Source organism: Cyrtonyx montezumae, unplaced genomic scaffold, assembly GCF_038088225.1.
Source record: "Cyrtonyx montezumae isolate F1298 unplaced genomic scaffold, pur_monq_1.0 scaffold_0, whole genome shotgun sequence".
Taxonomy (NCBI): Eukaryota; Metazoa; Chordata; class Aves; order Galliformes; family Odontophoridae; genus Cyrtonyx; species Cyrtonyx montezumae.
In genome coordinates, this window is record NW_027071824.1 from 28986024 (window position 1) to 29006131 (window position 20108).

The 20108-nt window shown below is 36.5% G+C and overlaps 1 protein-coding gene across 1 annotated transcript in view; it reads left to right on the forward strand.

The window, feature by feature from the left end:
* Nucleotides 1-20108, forward strand: part of PDE10A (phosphodiesterase 10A) — a 171685-nt gene that overhangs the window by 70414 nt on the left and 81163 nt on the right. Inside the window, exon 2 of the mRNA XM_065731225.1 lies at nt 354-482. Coding sequence (XP_065587297.1) covers nt 354-482 — 129 coding nt within the window. The remainder of the gene's footprint in view (nt 1-353; nt 483-20108) is intronic.

Here is a 20108-nt window from a genome sequence, read left to right on the forward strand (position 1 = left end):
CCTACCAAAGCTGATGGCCCAGGTTTTGTTTCATTACCTGTCCCAGCCCCAGCATCCATGTTCTACATCACAAATTTCTTCCCATCCATTTCTCCCAGGGAATGCTCATATGGAATGTCAGAGAGGACATTGTGTACACAGCATCTTGCATGATTGCATTTTGCTCCTACAGCCTTTTTAAATGATAACTCATCTTATTTGATTGGATATAATTCTGAGAAGACAATTTAAACAGGCCTATATTTAATCAGCACGTTAAACACAAGGATATATATTGTTACTGACATCTATGTATTGTTTCACAGGGAGAATTTCATAACAGTGTTGTAATCAATTAATATTCTCTCTTGCAGGTTTAACAGATGAAAAAGTGAAGGCCTATCTTTCTCTTCATCCCCAGGTACTGGATGAGTTTGTGTCAGAGAGTGTAAGTGCGGAAACTGTTGAAAAATGGCTAAAAAGAAAAAACAACAGACAGGAAGGTAAGTTCTTACTATTTATGATTAATATTTAGCCTATAACAACTTGGTTCTTCTTTTTTTTTTTAACCTCTATTTTTGATAGAAACTTGATTGTTAGAATTTTTAAATTTAAGATTCCACCATTGTGAAAGTTGAAAGAGGTTTTCTGCTTTGGGCCTTTTGGCATTTCAAGCTGGAACGTACTTGTGTGTGGTACTTGTGAATGGTATTCATTTGGGAGGTTCAGTTTAGTGTTTATAAATCAAAGTTTATATTAAACCAAACTGTAATATCTGCTATATTATTGAATGTTTTGAGAACATAATTTGGGGTTCTTGCATATCTAAAATTACCAAATTTTGAATAAAAGTATGTAGTACATGCTATGTAAAGGTCAGTAACAAACTGTATGCATTGTCACAGAAGTTCCTATTTGCAGTTCATTTTCTGTCAATTTTTAGATGGGAACATTGACATATAGGTTATAAAGTAGTCTGTTGAGTTCTTGAGGTATTTATTTGAGTTTCGGTCATACTCCTCCCTTCATACTCCTCCCTTACTAGAACCAGAAAACTCTTCTTTTTGAGTAGGCTGGGAGTGACACTTGTCTTAAATTTTTTGAGATTGTGTGCAAGCATAAGTCGTGCAATTCTTGCAGTTGCTGGGAATGCCTGAGGTCAAGTGCAAAAGCGGAGATTACCAATAATGTGAATAAAATCAGAAATGCTAATTATACTTTATGGCTGTTTTCTTGTGTGTTTGGGTTTTAGATTCTGATGGTAATTCCCAATTTTGAATAACGGGGTGGTTGCTGCTTATTAAATGCTGAGTATTTTCTGCACAACAGTGGAAAAAGAAAAGAGTGGGCAAGGACAGAAGCTATATCCAGTTAAATATTTGGCAGTGATTATTATATAATTGACTTAAAATTTTTAGTGCGTTGTCATTAGTGTGAAGAGGTTACCTAACGACTGAGTTAGAAGTAGGTAGCAGTAGACCACCTGTTTACTACTTCATGGTTTATAGTGCAAACTGTAGCACAGCAGGATGGCTATCGTTACAACCCATATATGCAAAAAAAGCAGTGTTATAGATCAAGTCATGATAAAGCTTTTTGTAGATGGAAAGTACTTAAATTTTTCTAGAAAAAAGTATTTAAAAATAATTTTTTTTTTTGGAGTTGTTTGAAATTAAGAAATTATTGCTCATTTAAATTGTGGTATGTGTTCAGGGGTTTTGGTGCTAACACTGAATTAATGCTGAAACTGAAGGAATGATTTGAGTAGCCTTTCAGCTTAAAGAATCTTAAAATGTTAAGTGGAATTTGTTTGCAGTTGTTGAAAGTTTCCTTGTGTTGTTTTCTTGTTTTCTTTTCTTTCTAATACTCATTCACGATAGGGAAGGGAAATCACCTTGAAATAAGTTTCCTTGGAAGCGCTCAGGAGGATTTTTGAGCCAATTACAAAAGGAAAGTAACAGCTGAGCACTGACTTAGAAGTAGACTGAACATGAAGAACTACAATGTTTGTTTTGTCCATTGTTTTCTTAAACTTTAAAATGCCCGCTTTAGAACTAGCTCTACAAAACCCACATATATATGCTGCCACCTATATTCAACTTTATATCTGTTATCATGTGGATCTTTCTGTCTTCCCTGCTATATTCCTAGTGCTGACAGGAATCTTGAAGGTGGCTGCATTTATTACACTAAAAGCAGTTGTGCAGATGTGGCTTTCTTAGTGTCCAATGAAAATGGGCAAAATTACAGTTGGCAAGTCAAAAAGCAGTACTTGAATACATTTTCTTTTTAGGATGGAACAAATACTCATTAGTCTTATCTGTGATTTTTTTTTTTCAGAAAGATAAAGGCTGTACCATACAAAATGTTACCAATAGCAAAACACCTTAATTTGTCAGAATGCAAATCTCTAAAAAAGAAACTAAGGAACTTGCTGCATCGTTTAACCAGTTTGTGTTATGTCTGTATCAATCCTACTGTCAGACTAATGGTGGCAGTGAGAAATAAGAGAGGATGAAACTGATTCTTTAGGTGGGTCTGTCATGAATTCAAGAGGCTATATAGCTTAAGTCATTCTACAACAGGGGTATAATTTTCCTTTTATCCCTCATGCTGTAGTGTAGTCTGCTTTAGATTTTCCTATAATAATCTGATACAGATAGTTCTGTTTGCAGTAGAAATTTGAAAGGCAGGCAAAGTGCTGTTTTGAGTTCTCTGTCGTAGTGTCTGTATTCTGTTGATGACGCAGAACAGTCATTAACCTATATGCAGAAATTGTGTCCTGACTGCTTTGCAGGCATCCAGCTGTGTGTACTCCTCAGCCAGAAGTTAGTGGGCTGGCAGCCAGGGTAATTTATCTGAATTTCATTAGCATGAATGTGAACTGAAATGTCTGATTTGGACTTAGATGAACCTTTTTTTTTCTTTGACTGAGATTCCCTGAATTAGTTACTTCAGGTGGATTTTATTTTTTCTCTAGAACCTAAAATACTGAAAAGGGATGAGATCAGCTGATATTATAGTTGATATTTATATAGCTTAAGGTGTAACAACAATTTATACCCCCAAACACCATGCCATCTGAGAGTACCAGGTAAATGTTGCATCTATCACAGTAAATACTAGCTTGAAAGTAACCCATAGCATGTTGATGATGCTCCACCTGTCATTATAGGGTATTTTTAGTTTACTGAAGTAAAACCTGTACAGGTAGCAAGTACTGTGAGAAAACATTACTGCTACTAATGCTTATTCATGGATACTCTTTGTACCCTATTTGTTGTCAATGAAATGCATGATATTGTGTCATTAAACACTGCGTTTTCAAGCAGTCCTGCTTATAATAAACTGAATACTTGAGTTTAAAGTTTTCCATATCCAAATGACTTACACAGGCCTCTTGCTGAAATTGTAGCACAAATCAGACTGTTACACAAAGTGTTTTTGCTTGGCTTTAGTAAGCAACATTTAGCCATGTAAGAGATTGTACTGATTTAAGAAACTGATCTGAAATTGATTTTAACTCTTCTTCCATGTTGTTCACACATTAGCTATAAACTTGTTTATAAGTTAAGCCTACTACATGTAATCTGTGGTCTGGTCTCTGCTTTTATACGTCAGAAAAATATCTTCATATAGGCATAGTAGTAACAGTCAAAAGTGCTTTTGTTTATCTTTCTTGAGGTGCTGGTATAAATTTCACCAGTAAATGACATGAAGTTGTTTTAAAGATTCATTAATGGTACGCTAGGGTAAGAGGAGATTTTTTTTCACGATGTACATGTGCAAGATGTTCCAGATGCATATATATAGTCCTTGCAGAACTCACAAAGTCTTCCATTTGTCCTCTTCCATATCATTGAAGCAGAAGTGGCAAGGTGATTGTAGAAAGAACTGTGGGATTATGGAAGTTTTAGGCTTTAAAGATTAGATCTTCATCGTCCTACTAATTTCTCACTACATATACTGACTCCAGCCTTAGTTATATTATTTAGAGCTTCACTACAACAACAATAAAAAGAGTGGCTTACAGTCCATGTGATAGTCTCAGATGAGCTTCTTTTACATTAATAATACTGAATTTCACCGTTGTCTTTCATGTTTCCTACTGGCATCTCAGTATAGGAAGAAATTTCAAACTGTACTGAAAATATTTCTACATGAGCAGTTACCTGTATGGTGTTTTGCTCCATGGATGCCAAGGTGTCACTTTTGTAAGCAGATTGCCATAATGTTTTTAAGATGGTAGGTAACAGACACAGAAGAAAAAACATGGTTCTGATAAGTGTATGATGCAGCTGAAGGGACACATCTTCTGTTCCATCTTTCTCTTTCTCAGCAAATGCATAGAGTATTGAACATTTCTGAGCAAATAACATCTAAAATGCATTCCTTGGATGTTGATGTACTCACAGATGATACTTCAAATGCATTGGGTTTGTGATTAAATTTGGTATTCTCTTGGCAGCTAATGCATTTGTTAAGGTTTCAAAATAATTACAGAGAGTAGCAGTTTGGATTCCGATACTCTTAATTTTATTAAGAAAATAATCTTTTTTTCTTTTGATATTCTTCTTATCTAAGCCAAAGATTTAGTTATTTTGAAAAACTGACCATAATTATAATAATTATAGGTAGGAAGGTAGGAAGAGAGAGCAAATCTGCCAATTAAAAAGAAATTTGTTGTACTACTTCCAAATTAGTAGTTCAGAAATGATTATCAGCATCATCATTGTCAAATATGTGTTAAAGAATGTGAAGGAATGGCTTAATAAAAATCCCATGTGAAGGCAAATATAAATACTTTCTATAGTGGTGGAAGAACCTGATGAACTCAAGAAACCCATATGACTCAGCCCATTCTATGCTGTTCTAGGCTAACTCACTTGAAGATTGTTGCCATCAGACTTTATACAGAAGACATTGTAAATAACATCTGAATATAAACCCTGAAATTTCATTATTGCTCGAATTTATTAATATATTCATTAAAGTTTCAAAAATTACTGGTTAGCTCTGCAATTTGAATTACCGTAGTGAAGTATTTCCAATATAGAAGTAGAAATTATTTGTTTGCTTGCCTTTGAACTTTGCAACGTAATTTTACATTTCGAACCTTTTAAGCATGTGTATTCATCATAACACGTAATGAACTCCACAGTTGCATCTCTTGACAGAGTGTTAAAGTCTGGTTGCAAGCAGAGTTTCTAAAGTAATTTGTTTGGGTTTTTAAAATTGCTGCATTGCATAGGAATCTGTGGCTTCAGATTTGTCTCATTCTCAGCTACCCCAAAATGTCACAGGGCTTAACCTTGAGTCTAAATGAAGACATCCTAGGGCACTGTATCTTCTGCCTGAGCACTCAGATCTCTATTGAGGACATAAAGGGACCAAAAAAGTGAAGATTATAGTAAGCAGTCATTCTGAAACATCCTTCTCATTTCTTCTTTTGTTGCACTCATGTCTGTCTCCATCCCCTACTACTGTTCTTTATTTCCTGCCATGTTTTCATACAGCAGCTTCCTCAAAGTTTAGTCCTGCCAGTTCTAAACCTTTGGTCTTTACTTTGGTTTTCTTGATTGCCTCCTCTCTCTCTCTACTCCAGAGTCTTGTTCATCAAAGGTCATGTGTGTATGCTTAATCATTGCTGAATCTGGTTGCGTCAACATCGGTTTTGTACTCTATTTTCTTCCAAGAATACTTGTCAAAACCTTGTAAAAGAGTATGCAATGGGAACTTAAGGTACTTCGGTATCGTACAAATACTGTCATTCTGTAATTATGGAATACAGGTATTCTTTTAATTAGGAAAAGTTTATTTAAAATGGTGCATTGAATAAACTGACTATACACAATTGTAAGTTGTGTGCTAAGTTCAGTGGACTTGCTGCATTTAAGGAGATCTAACGTTTCAGAATTAACTTTTGGTTTGTTTTTAAAGAAACTAGAAATTCAATTACATAATATAATATTAGCATGATATTATTGTGTCAGCGGTTTGCAGGACCGTTTGACCCGGTACCGTGACAATTAAGGCAGGGGACCCACGGGCCCACACCCCGGGGAAGGGGAAAGGGGAAAGGGAAAAAGGAGAAGGGAGATGGGCCTAGGAACAAAACAGCGGCAACGATCTGAGGAGGAAAGCTATTTTACTAAATAGATATCAGAAAGGAAAAATAACACAATATAATATAATATAATTGGAATTGAGGCAAATGAATCAAATAAAATGAGCAAGAGAGAGAGTGTCCGATAAACCGAAGGCCTTACGCTAACGCTGAAGGCGGACGGCTGCAACAAACACCCACTGCCGAGCTCGGTCCCGAAGGGAAGAGAGAGAGTCCCGTGACTGCAGACAGTTTTTATCTTTCCCTCTGAGCGTAAACACGTAAGAACGCAAAGCATCGCAAACTCCTCTGGGGAATGGAGTTCTTCTTCTCTTCTGAGACAGGCATACCTGGAACTATCGATGATCCACGGAGCTGGAACATTAACTCCTTAACTCCCAATACTCCACATGATGTTATGATGTGGAATATCAACAATACAACGAAGATCACAAAACCATAACATATTGAAAAAACAACACGATTGATTGGCTTAGGATAAGTCCAAAGTATTGCCATCCTAATACTAATATTTCCATTTACTGACTTCATGTTGTGTTACTGTATGGTAACCTGATGTACATTCAACAAAGAGTAGAGAATATTGTTTAATGTGGCCAAAATAGTGCTGCTTCAGAAGCCCTAGCTTTAGCATTTTCTTGCGTGCGTTCTATAAACAGTTATTTAATGTATATTCTTTTCATGTATCAATTCCCTGTCAGGATTAAGTGTGCTTTTCAGCCAATATGTTTTTGCAAATATGGTGCAAATGATTAAATGATTATAATCAGTTGTTGAAGTTAAAGTGTATTTGTAAACATTAAAAATCCTTTTTTTTTTTTTTAATCTATCATTTCACAATAAATCAGAGTGTATTCGTTGCTACTTTTATGTAATTACTCAAGGCAATCTGGCTGACTGCAGTATAAAATGTAATTCTTCATTACTCATTTGAATGCATGATTTTATGGTGATGTGTCTTATCACTGTGGTAGTTCTTAAGAGGCAAATAAGAAAACGGTGTGGATACAGAATGCAGATTAAGCCCTGATACCATTCTTCCCTTAGCTCAGTCATTTTGGTTTTCACTTTTTTCCTCATCCTATCTACCATATGTCCCTGCAAGTGGGCAAAGATTGCCATCAGATTTAGTGCATTGTATTGGAAAGTTGTCTGGATAAAAATGTACATCTTGTATCTTTTTCTGTGTCTTTGCAGGGTACCATGGTATACTTGAGCTATAGCTTCAATAGATTTAAATTAGCTGTTTGGCTGTAGAAAGAATATAGCTATGTACTCTATTCTAATAGAGTGTGGATTAGGAAAACCTGTTTCATTTTCTTATTTTATAGATGGAGGTTTCGTTGACTAAAATGGCTCTTTTGGTTGAACTGGGTTGTTTAGGCTTGGTACCTTTTTTTTTTTTTTTGTCTTTATTTTTTTTTTTGTAATAAAGAAAGAATTGGAGAATAGTGTTTGTGGCAAAAGACTTCATCATACCCTGACTTTGAGACAACATGCAGATGGAGCTCTTCTTTATTGGTCCTTTTACACTTAATAGTGAAAGACAAAGCTACAACGTTAATAAAAATAAAAATAAAGTCAAGTCAAACCTAACAAAATTCCATAAACAACTGTAATCTGAAGTAGAAAATAATTTCTTTTCTAATGATGCACTTCGAATTATTAAGGTATCAGCATAATGTGCTTTAAAAGTTTTAATTTTAAGCTTTAATTTTAACTTTTAATTCCTGTAAGTAGGAATAGTATGTAGGAAAATAAAAATATGATCGGAGAGAGTATATGCATATTAAACAAAAGTCAGCTTGCTGTCAGAATTAAAAATAAAGAGCCTACACAGAATTTGCCAATTATTTAAAATATGCTGTTCAATGCTAACTAAGCAGAAAGAACTCTTTTGTAACTTGACTTGGTAGTTGTTGCATTGAATACTCAGAAGGTGAGGAGTATCACTGTAGTGATACACCACAACTTGCTGCAGTTCTGTTATCTTCTCAACCTAGGTGAAAGGAAATATCCTGGCAGAATGTTAATGGCCTTAGTTTACAGTTAGTCTGTCTCAATGTTTCATTGATGCTGCAAACGTGCTGTTTTATTCTGACACAGCCCTGCTGTGCTTATATTTATGAAATATCCAAGCAGATGTGAATACCTGCCAAAGCACACAAGTGAATGTGAGAATGATTAGGGTAATATTTCATTGGCAGCGTGGACACTGGACTAGTAGATCTTAAAGCTTCTTATTACCAAGCCTTGCTGTAAGTGCATTTTGGTGCATCTATTGGATGCATTTCTAAACAGGTTAGAAGAGATAAATCCTCCAGTACTCAGTGGAGGAGTCATAATTGCTTCCCTGCTCTTACTCGAATGTTAGTGTCTGCTAATGGGCACTTGGAAAGGAGGCATTGGACTACATGATCCTGTTGCTTTGAACCAGTATGACTGCTATGCTAAGAGGTGCTGTTTTCTTGGAGAATAACCAGACTAATTGCAGTTGTCTTTAGCTCTCTAAGATTGGTACTGTGAAGGAAAATTGCAATAATATCTGGTGACTTGCATGCATAAATCCCATTTCTCTGCCTATTTTGTTCTTACTTCTGTAGAGTTAAAATTGACCTGTAGACTTTTGTATGAAGTAGTTTATGTGTTGCCCCTACTACAAGAAAGATGTTGAATGTGCCCAAAGAAGGGCAGTGAAGTTGGTGAGGGGTCTGGAGCACAGGCCTTATGAGAAGCATAAGGGAGCTGGAATTGTTCAGTCTGGAGAAGAGGCTCAGGGTAACCTTATTGCTCTCTACAATAATTAGAAAGTAGGTCTTGGTGAGGTCGCTGTCAGCCTCTTACCCCATGTAACTAGAGACAGAATGGGAGGGAATGGCCTCAAGTTGTGCCAGGGGAGGTTCAGATTGAATGTTAGGAAGTACTTCTCCAAGGGAATTATCAGGCACTGGAACAGGCTGCCCAGGGAGGTGGTGAAGTCACCATCCCTGGGGGTATTCAAGAAACATTTAGATGTTGTACTGAGGGCCATGGTTTAGTGGGTAATAATGGTGATAATTGGATGCTTGGACTGGATGATCATAGGATCATAGAGTGTCCTGGGATCAAAAGGACCTCAAAGATCATCTAGTTTCAACCCCTTGCCATGGGCAGGGTTGCCAACCACTAGAGCAGGCTGCCCAGAGACACATCCAGCCTTGCCTTGAATGCCTCTGGGGGCGGGACACCCACCACCTCTCTAGGCAACCTGTTCCAGTGCATCACCACCCTCTGTGTGAAAAATTTCCTCCTTACATCTAACCTAAATCTACCCTGTTGAAAACCATTTCCCCCTGTTCAATCCATGTGAGCAGTAAACAGATCTTGGAGAATCCAAAGTGATTCAATGATTCTAAGTCAGTCATGGTGCCATTAAGAAGTTTATGGTAGTGTATTAGTGTTTCAGAGGTGGACAAATGAAGTGATGGCACATGTTAGAGTTGTGGAAGAAACCTACATGGGAATGCTAGTTTAGATGATGAAAGTGGGTTATATCTGTCACAGGTATGGTATAATTTTGGAGCTCACTCTTGAGTAGATGGTTATATTGTACCATTGCTTTTATAATTTATTTTCTCACTGAGTCAGTTTCTCTGTAGAATTGTCCAAGGTGAAACTACTTCTTTCCCATGAGTCCAGTCTGTTTGTTTATTTCATTTTCCCTAAATAATCAAAACAGCCAGCTTTACAGTGAATTCATTTCACCTGTGAAATTGAGGTGTAGTTGTGTAAAGGTTTGGATTGCCAGGCTGTTTCTTTGGATAGAAGAAAAGGTTAGTGGAAATAGATCAAGAATTGCTTATTTATATACTTGAAGTACAGAAACACTTAGCAGTGGTCTCTTGGTAGAAAATACTGAGGGCTTGAGTGATTAACATGATTTTTGTTCTTTATGTTCCTTGCTGTTGAAGCAGTTATTGATTTAATTCTCTGTTATTTGTATGGCTGTCACTAGCAAATTCTAAGCAACTACAAAACAAAACCTGGTACAGGAGTTGAATGTTTCTGTATTATTTTCTTCTAATTTGTTACAGTGTGTGATAATTCTTGTTTAAAGGGCTTTTTGTTGTTGTTTATTTTTTGTTTTGTTTTGTTTTTGTTGGATTGGATGAAGGAAGTGTTTGGGTTTTTTTTTTCTGTAGATCTTGTACATGTTTAGAATTGTTTGGATGGTCAGAGATATACTGAGAGAGAGTAATCCGCTAATGATGAAATATTTGGCCTTAGGAAATAGACGTCATTGCTTGGTCTGAGTTCTCTCTTGAACTAATTATGCTAATCAGATTATATCTAGAGCAATTATTCTCACCATGTACTTACACTGATTTTTGTGGTGTCTATTTTAGACTTGAATTAAGAGGTTTTATGACTAAAAGTCTTACTTTTTTTTCTGTCTACTCAAAAATATTGTTTCTCTTTTTAAGCCTTCCATCACTGAATCATTTTCTTGAGCGTATCTGTTAGTTATATTAAAAACCAAACAGACTGTGATTTGGACATGTCTCAACCTTTCAGGTAATAGGACATGGAGCTTTTAGTATCTTACTGAGAATTAAATTTCCTAGATTTCTTACTGTTTCTCATCAGTTCGAATTTTGAATCTTCCCAGGTAATCAGTGTCTATAAACTGTGGACAGTTTAAGAGGGGAGTGTTTGCACTGTTGGATTCATTAGCATAGTGTGCAATATGAAACCATGTCCCTCCTTTTCACGACAGTATTACTTAAAGCTTTCTGGCCCTGCTACTTTTTATTTCAATTTTCCTTCTTTACACAGGATCTTTGGTTTTAGAATGAAGAAAATAACAAAGTAAAAGTTTTCTGTTGCTCACTGGTTGATGGAAAAGCTTCATTCTGAACATGTGGGTGGAGGCTGTGTACCCACATAGGCAACACTTTTTAATAATGATGATTTATGGCCACATAAGCTTACCTGCTTTGCCTGCCTTAAAATGGAACAGGTACATTCCTATAGTCTGTAAGCTGAGAAAGTATTTAATAAGAGCTAGGGAATAGTTGTTAACTTTATGGGACAGTAACTTTTTAATCCAAGCATACAAGTATTAACTTGAAAAATGTTAGGTAAATGGGGGTTGGAATCACAAATAGACCAGCGAGGATATAGAAAAAATAAAATGTGAAATAGCTGTATATGCTTGCAGTGCTTGTTCTTTCCATTAAGAGATTAGCATCTTTGGTGAGCAGACAGCGTGAGAGCACCTCATCATGAGGACTGCTAGTCTGTTGTCCTGTGTGTGCTTATAGGAAGGATGAGTAACATTCCTTCTTCGATGTTTTGTGTAGCAGTAGTGAAAATTCTGTTCAGTATTGTTCTTGATACCCTGTCCATATTTATTTTATCTATTAAAAATCTGCCATCTGCTTAATCTTCTAGAAAGTACAGAAAAGCCTGAGGATGAGTGAAAACTCATCTTTTTTTTTTCTTTTTTTGAGATAGCTAGTTGATTTAACAATTATGCTATACTCTGAAAATGAATAATTTTATGTTTCTGTGGATGGAAGTGAATAAAGATATTCATTTTAATTGCATACTTGCTTTTATTGAAAATTTTCAACATCAAGTTTACCTCCAAAACTTATCTGTTGTCTTAAGACAACACTGTAAGGGTGATGGAGCATTGGAACAGGTTGCCCAGAAAGGTTGTGGAGTCTCCTTCTTTGGAGACGTTCAAGGCCTGCCTGGATGCTTACCTGTGCAACCTGGTCTAGGGAGCCTGTTTTGGAAGTAAAGTTGGACTAGGTGATCTCTAGAGGTTCCTTCTGAGCCCTACAATTCTGTGATTCTGTGAAGACTTTGAACTCATTGTAAAGACAAAAGAGTAAGCCACCATACATTAGTATGTCCAAAGCATAGGCTTTCAGTTTGTTGTCCTATAGTGATTTAGCTCATGGTGATGGTAATTCAGTTAACATCCCTTCAACTATCTGTAATTAGATGGAGCCTTAGACTAGTTGTCTCGTCCTTGCCTATCAGATCTAATGCACATGCTTCAGAATATTTTTCATAGTGAGCCATAGATATTCACATATTTGTCTAAGTGGTCATTGATAGATCAAATGTATTGAAGAAGTAACATTGTCCTATATACTATACTAGCAATATAAAATTTGTATTGTGAAATAAACCCTGGCAACTAAATTATACTGTTACAAAATACTTTTTTTTCCTACTGCTTCTTTTTTTCCCTTGCAGTATTTTATGAATGCTTGTTAAATTGCATTCCTGCTTCATTCAGCAAAAGGGAAGGCTGAAGCATGAATTTATTCCATTTATTTGCTGTTACACTTTCCCAAAGTGGTTTCTTCAGGTGATAATACTTAGTTACATATGCTATAGGGAAGAAATATGTTTCACACGAATTAATTTCTGTTCATACCTTCCATAGACTTTTGTTCAAGGAAGAATTATGTCACAATATCAGTCAAGTACTTTGAAGAGATTACAAGACATATGGATGAAAGTTGCTTGGTTCAAAGTTTGTACTCAAGTTCGAGAAGAAAAAAGCCACTAAACTTGGAGATAGTCTTTCATCAATGACAGTTAAAGATACAGGCATTAATATTTTCCTGTAGATTACTATATTGCTAAAAACTAGGAAATAAAATATATGAGTGCTTAGACAATTTTCATTGTGCAAGAGGTCATCAATGGTCTGAGAGGTATTTGTATTTTCTTAAGCTCCTTGGAAAGAAATGATGCATACTAGGATGATCAGATCTCAGATAGTGAAAATTAAAACTGTATCAGTAGATTCTCAAAAGAATCTCATAAACCTAAGTAATTAAAAAATGAAGTAGTGAATAAAATAATTTTTGGCTGATGTTTTTCTTGGAGACAAGTTGCTTGGTACATACAAGATACAGCAACAAAGCTAACCGGCTTTTCTCTTGCAAATAGGATAGTATATCCAGACTACCTCCTAGAATGATCCTTGCCATGTGGTAGTCCTCTGAACTGAGCCTGTATGTTTTTTGGGAGATGACAAGTTTACTGGACTCAAACCATGCCAAGTGTCCAAACAGCTTACCAGGAACTAGTAAATGGTTGGACTAGCCCAGCCTTCAGCCTTTTAATCTCTAGATAATTCAGGCCTAGCCTGAGTTAGATGATGCAACTCAAGAAGTGCTGGGAACATATTAGAAAAATGACCCCTATTAGTGCTTAGCAACGGATAGACAGTTGAGCCAAGTGGGAAACATCATCAAGTCATTTTGTACATTTTTGTAATTAAATTGAATTTCAAACACTTCATACAGGTAACTTCACCTTCTGAACACGTAAAGAACAGAGATGCTCAGATGGATAAGTCAACAGTCTATGTTTCTGAAAGTCAGAAAAGTAGGCAAGAAAGGAAGTGTTATTTTAATTTACATGTATTAGTTGATCCAATATGTGATAAGCTAACAATTCTACCATCTCACCAAAACAGGGCAATGAAATATTCAACTAGCACTATGTGAGAATGGTAAGAAGCACTTCACTTGACTTTGCTAATAGAGAATGTGCTTGGATAACAGCACACACTGAGTTTAATTATGTTTAATTATTTTAATCAGTTAGATAATTTGAATGACATGAGTGGTTATCCATTATGGAGCAGAAGGAGACTATAGATTGTAATCTCTGTGTCTGCAAGAGATGATCTTTTTTGTCCTGTTGAATATTTAAAGCTCAGTAGAAAGCAGATTTTGAGAAATGTATAATGGGTTATGAAACTGCTGCCAATTGAATTTTATTTGAAAGACTTAATGTCTTTGAGTATGAGGCTGAAACACTGAAAATGTTAGTTGCTTTAAGAGAAACATGTTATCAGTAGTAATGTTGAGTTTCTTCTCTCCATATGTTCCATGAAGACGTTTAGGTCTGTTGGTCTGAATTTATGATATTTGAGGACACACTTCTAATGTCTGAAGATTTTATTGCTCTCTTCTAAGTAGCCATCTTGTTTAGGTGTATGGAAGTTAGGAAGGTTTGAATTCTTTGCACTAGCTAGTGCATCTAAGTCCATTCAGCCACAGAATTACCCCACATATCTGATAGGCCTTTATAAAATCTGCCTTACTTGTTATCTTTACTCTTACAACTTTTATGACAGAGGTGCCAAACAGGGAAATTTTTCAGTCCACAAAAGACTTGTACTGGAGCAGGTATTTTATGATTATTTCTGTCACAAGGAAGACAATTTAGAGTTGACTATTTACCTTCTTCCTGACTGAATATTGAAGGAGCAGCCAGCGAAATGACTTGGCTATAGATTTGAAGCAACAGGACATCCATTTTCACACAACACATGCTTGAATTGTGAGCTCATTAGCTCATTAAATATTTCAGATGTTAAAAATGTAAATGGGTTCAAAATGTGATTAGACTCATTCCAAGGTAGAAATATTTCATCAAGAGCTGTTGTATACTATGATCCTGATGCAGCTTCCAGCTGAGAAAATTCGCAAGCCTTTGATTGCTCTGAGGACATTCCAGAATAAGCTTACCTCATGCACCTATACTTTGTGCACTTTCTCTTTTTCATGTAGCATAGTAGCTTCATACTGGTTTTATAATGAGCTGTTGCTAGCCAGTGTCAGAGACAGTAAAATCAAGTAGATGGACTTATGGCAGAGTAGAGCCTTTATCATTATGCTTCTGCTTGCCACTCTGGAAGATTTCTGTGCTGTTAGAACTGTGAGTCAAGTTGACTTAGTAACACATTTAAATATACTGAAAAAGAAATCATTATTCATAACATTGTTTGTGAAACTTTCTAGATAGGCTACAGGAAGGCATTTCAGTTGTAACACTAACACATCCTTTCGAGACAACACCTTATCTAGACATAGAAGTATGGAAAATGGAGGAGAAGGAAATAATTTTATTGATCAGGAATAAGGATTGGGAAATTAATGAGACAAACAATTCAATTGTAGCTGTGGGAGAAGGGTTGTGTGTGTGTGGTTTTTTTGTTTTTGTTTTTGCTTTTGAAAGCATTACCCTAAATGGTTTAACAGTGCTGTTAGGTTTTGGTGATTAATGAAGGCAAGATGCAACAGGTTATTGTTGCAGTTCTACAAATTCTTTTCAAGTGGGTTTACAAGCAGAAGTGCCTTTGTTAAGAGATCTAGGAGCATGGAAAGTAGTAGATACGTTATTGTAAAGTAACAGATGTGGTATCGGGGCCAGTCATTTTTAGTATCTTTATTGATGACCTGGGCAAGGGGATTGAGTGCACCCTCAGTAAAATTTGCAGGTGACAGCAAGTTGGGAGGAAGCGTCAATCTGCCTGAGGGTAGGATGGCCCTATGAGAGAGATCTGGACAGGCTGGATCGCTGGGCAGAGACCAATGGGATGAAGTGCAACAAGACTTAAGTGCCTGATACTGCACTTTGTCCACAACAAACTCCAGGCAATGCTACAGGCTTGGGACAGAGTGTCTGGAAGACTGTGTGGAAGAAATGGACCTTGGGGTGTTGTTTGACTCTCAGCTAAACATGAGCCAGCAGTATGCCCAGGAAGCCAAGAAGACCAATGGCATCCTGGCTTGTATCAGAAAGTGTTGCCAGCAGGAGCACAGAGGTGATCATTCCTCTGTACACACCTCTAGTTTGGCCTCACCTTTGAGTACTGTGTTCAGTTTTGAGCCCCTCGCTATAGGAAAGACATTGAGGCCCTGGAATGTGTCCAGAGATGGGTCATGAAGCTGATAAAGGGTCTGGAGCATGGGTCTTAGGAGGAGTGGCTGAGGGAACCGAGGTTGTTTAGTCTGGAGAGGTGGAGTCTCAGGGAAGACCTTGTTGCTCTCTACAACTCCTTGGAAGGTGGTTATGATGAGGTAGAGGTCAGCCTCTTATAACTAGCAGTAGAATGAGAGGGAATGGCCTCAAGTTGTGGCAGAGGAGATTCAGTTTGGATATTAGGAAAATTTTTCCCAAATGAGTGGTCAGGTGCTGTAATGTGCTGCCCAGGGAGGCGGTGGAGTCACCAGCCCTGGAGATGTTCAAGAAATGTTTTTATTTTTTACTCAGGGACATGGTTTAGTGGGGGAGTATTGGTGGTACATAGACAATTGGACTGGATAATCTTGGAAGTCTTCTCCAACCTTGTTGATTTTATGATGTTTTTATTCCATGTTTGTTTTTGGAGGCTTGCAGGGCATTGATTTAGGATTTAGTGTAGAATATTTGTGGAGATTCATTAAAACAACTTTTAAATTTTGTTCTACTAACTACACAGTGACCCATGTTTTTGAATCAAAATTGTTACAAGTCTCACAGGGAATTCTGTTTTGAACAAGAGATCAACAGGTTTTCTTTTTCTAAGTTTTTAAAAAACATAAGCATGCTCTTTTTGCCTTGTATAACCTAGGAAGTTTTAACATTCTAACACTTGTAGAATTGTCATCGTATGTGTATTTAATGGTATATCATATAAACATAAATACGTCTGAAGAACAGTCTGCATTTTCCCTATTGTCAGTTACTTTTCTTAGGCAAAATTTTATTTCTACAAATGCAAGTATATTTTTACATGCACATACTATTACCAGATTGCCTGTTGCTAATGATCTCTGGCCAAAAATGTTTTTACAGAATAATAAATGTTATCCTTCCCTCTGCCAACGTATTTTACTCAAAATGCTATACTTCTGAGCAGTCAGAAGTGACTGTAAATGTCCGATATATATGAATGCTCATGGAACCTGCTATACTACCCAACCGTATACACCAAGCACAATAAAAATGGAAGCATATTGTCTAGCATGATATACAGCATATCATCAGGCAATCAAGGCTTTCTGACTGATGGTAAACTTTATTTAACAAAGCTCTGGTGAATTCTGTCTCTCACCTTTTGGAAAAAATAAAGATTAGGGCTCTTGTTGTACCTGTGTTCCTACACTCAAGGCTTCATCTGTAATTCTCAGAAAGATTAAGAAAAAAAACACTGCTTCGTTAAGTGACAAGGACACACATTTTCTTGAGTACCCTCAAGAGCCGTCCAGAAGGCCACCTATATCATGGGCTGTATGACAAGATAGGTAGAAAGCAGGGAAAGGGAGGTGTCCTCGTGAGGCCCCATCTTGAATACTGCATTCAGACCCCAGCACAAGTAGGATGTGGAGCTATAGTAGTGGGTCCAGAGTAGAGCCATGAAGATGGTCAGAGGGCTGTAGCACCTCTCTTCTGAAGAAAGGTTGAGCTTGACTTGTTTAGCTTGGAGAAGAGAAGGCTTCGGGGAGACCTCATTGTGGCCTTACAGTACTTGAAGGGAACTAGTAAACAGGAAGGAGACAATCTTTTTATCTGATCTGATAGCGGTAGGACAAGGGGGGAAATTGCTATAAAGTAAAAGTGGGGAGATTTAGGATAAATGTTAGGTGGAAGATTTTTTTTCTCAGATGATGAGACAGTGGTACAGGTTGCCCTGAGAAACTGTGAATGCCCCGTCTCTGGAGGCATTCAAAGCCAGGTTGGATAGGGTCCTGGGCAGCCTGATCTGGTGGGAGTCAGCCCTGAGTATAAAAAGGATTTTGGAACTGAATGGTCTTTAAGGTCCCTTCCAACCCAAGATGTTCTGCGATTCTATAATAGGGATAATATGGTAAAAGGAGAGAAGAAATTTCATCATCTTTACCAGGGCTCTGCAGAACTATCTTTTTTATTTTTTTTCCTTTTGTTTCTTTTCTCTTTTTCCTTTTTTCCCTTTCCCTTTTTTTAAAATCAGATGTCACTTGGTTGTTTGAAAATGTTTTAGGTCATATCCAGGATCCAAACTTGGAAGAAGAATCAGTGAAAACTGTCTTGGGTAATTCATGTGTTTTCTTGAGGAAACAGATGTGGAATCTGGAGAACAACACTGAATTTCAGTTCTGACTCTCCAGTAATCCTCTTGTCATATCTCAGCCTTACCTCTGCCTTGAAAATACCTCTGATAGCTCACAAGAGAGATCATATTTAATAATATTCTTTCACTTGACATATTTAATCTTATCAAATTTTCCTTTTAGTGGTTTCAAAAAATATATGTGCAATTCTAAATGCTAGCATCTGTATAAACTGGAAGAAATCACATTGCTCAAGTCCATTCATAAATTCTAGGCTTATCCAAGAGCAGAATGCATTTTTCCAGATAACAGCAATCTCAAATTTGTTTAGGTAAACTGGAATACCATGGAGAATACATGTTGAACAATAATGCTTTTTTGCAAGATGAAGATATAGAGGCCTTGTTTTGGTCCTAAAACACGTCTGGAAGTGAAGTCTGTAATTTTGGCAAACAAGATACTATTTAGGAAGAATAGCTAAGTTCAAGAAATGGACATTTCCTAAGCGTTTACTCCTGCTTGACATACTGAATCTGTGCCTGAAGAACTCTCCTATCATATTTATTAATCCTCACCTTGTTCATAATCTTCTAAACTTTCTGCTACTGGGTTTAACGTTTACTAGAAAAATTACTCCTCTGAAGATGAAATTCTTGTTTCAAAGGCATTGTAGCATAATACATAAACTGAGCTACTTTGCCAGTAGAGAAGCCTAAAAAACAATTTACATGCTTATCTCAGTCAGGCTTTTTGTAAACATACTTGGCTATATTCCCAGTAAAGATAAGAGTGTCAAGTGTTTTTATCAAGTTATGTCTTTAAGGACTCTCTGATGTGATAAACTTTGAGCCCTTTGGGTTACGTAGGACAACGATGGACAAAAACTGAGGTAGGAGATGCACTTAAGCTAGAAAAAGGGAAAATGGCCTGTATATGGTGTATTGTTGATCGTTGTTTTCAGAGTCATACCTATTAATTAACATGCTGTACTTTCTAATGAGAGCAGAATATTGTTGTTTTTCATCTTCTCATGGATTTTCATTTCCAACAACTGGTAGATTGATCAGGTAGTGCACTACACTGAATTTTTTGGTGTTTAACAACAACATAATTTCTGAAGTATAACCAGTTCTATGTGCAATTCAAGTAATAAGTATATTATTAATATTAGCTATTAAATTAAATGGACAAAGTAAAGTTTCTAAAATAAATATAGTTATGTACTTGTTTTAAGGTTATGGGAAATCCTTTCATATGTCAAATTAAAGGATACTCTTATTACGTGATCATTGAACAAGATGTATCACTCTAGTGACTGACAGTATGTTAAAATGAAACTGAAGCATTTGATCATGGTTTTGTTGTTTGTTTTTGTTTCTGGTGGTTTTTTTTTTTTTTGCTTGTTTGAGAATTACAAAATGATACTGTGTAGAAGAGCATGGAGTTCTGTCGTTAAAACGATTCTTTTTGAGTATTTGTTGTGCTGTGTTTTATTTGAATTGCATTATGTCAATATGGTTATGACTAGCATTGACTAGGTCATAGCATAAATTGAAAGATTATTCTTTGTAATATTAAGATTCTAAACAACTTCCCAGTATGTTGCTGGCACAAATGTGTCTTTCGGGACAGAACCCAGTCTGTACCATATGGCTGACTGCCAAGTCTTATCCACTGGAAAGCGAACTATTATTTTCTTCTTTCTTCAGCATAGTACGGTGCATCCACTTCTTTGCAAAGATTCAGACATTGTTTTACTGTAATCTTTTGCATTAGATATTCACAGGGATGCCGTTTACTTGTTATACTATATCTAAATCTTAATTCCATCTCTCTATTGACTGTTCTTAAAAATAGTCTCATCTAAACTGTCAGTCCTTGGGGAAAACTATTTAAATCTGTGGTGGACCAAGACAATCTGCTCAGTGGTATGTCTTCATAGAATCACAGAATGTTTTGGATGGTACCTTGCAGATCATCTTGCTCTGTATCCTGCCCTGGATTGAGATGCCACCAGATGTATCTGTTTTTGTCTTGAACCTTAAAGCAGAGTTTCAAAATTTGACTATAATAGTCTGAATTCTAACATAAGCCTTTCTTTATATGTTATACTGTTATCTAAAAGA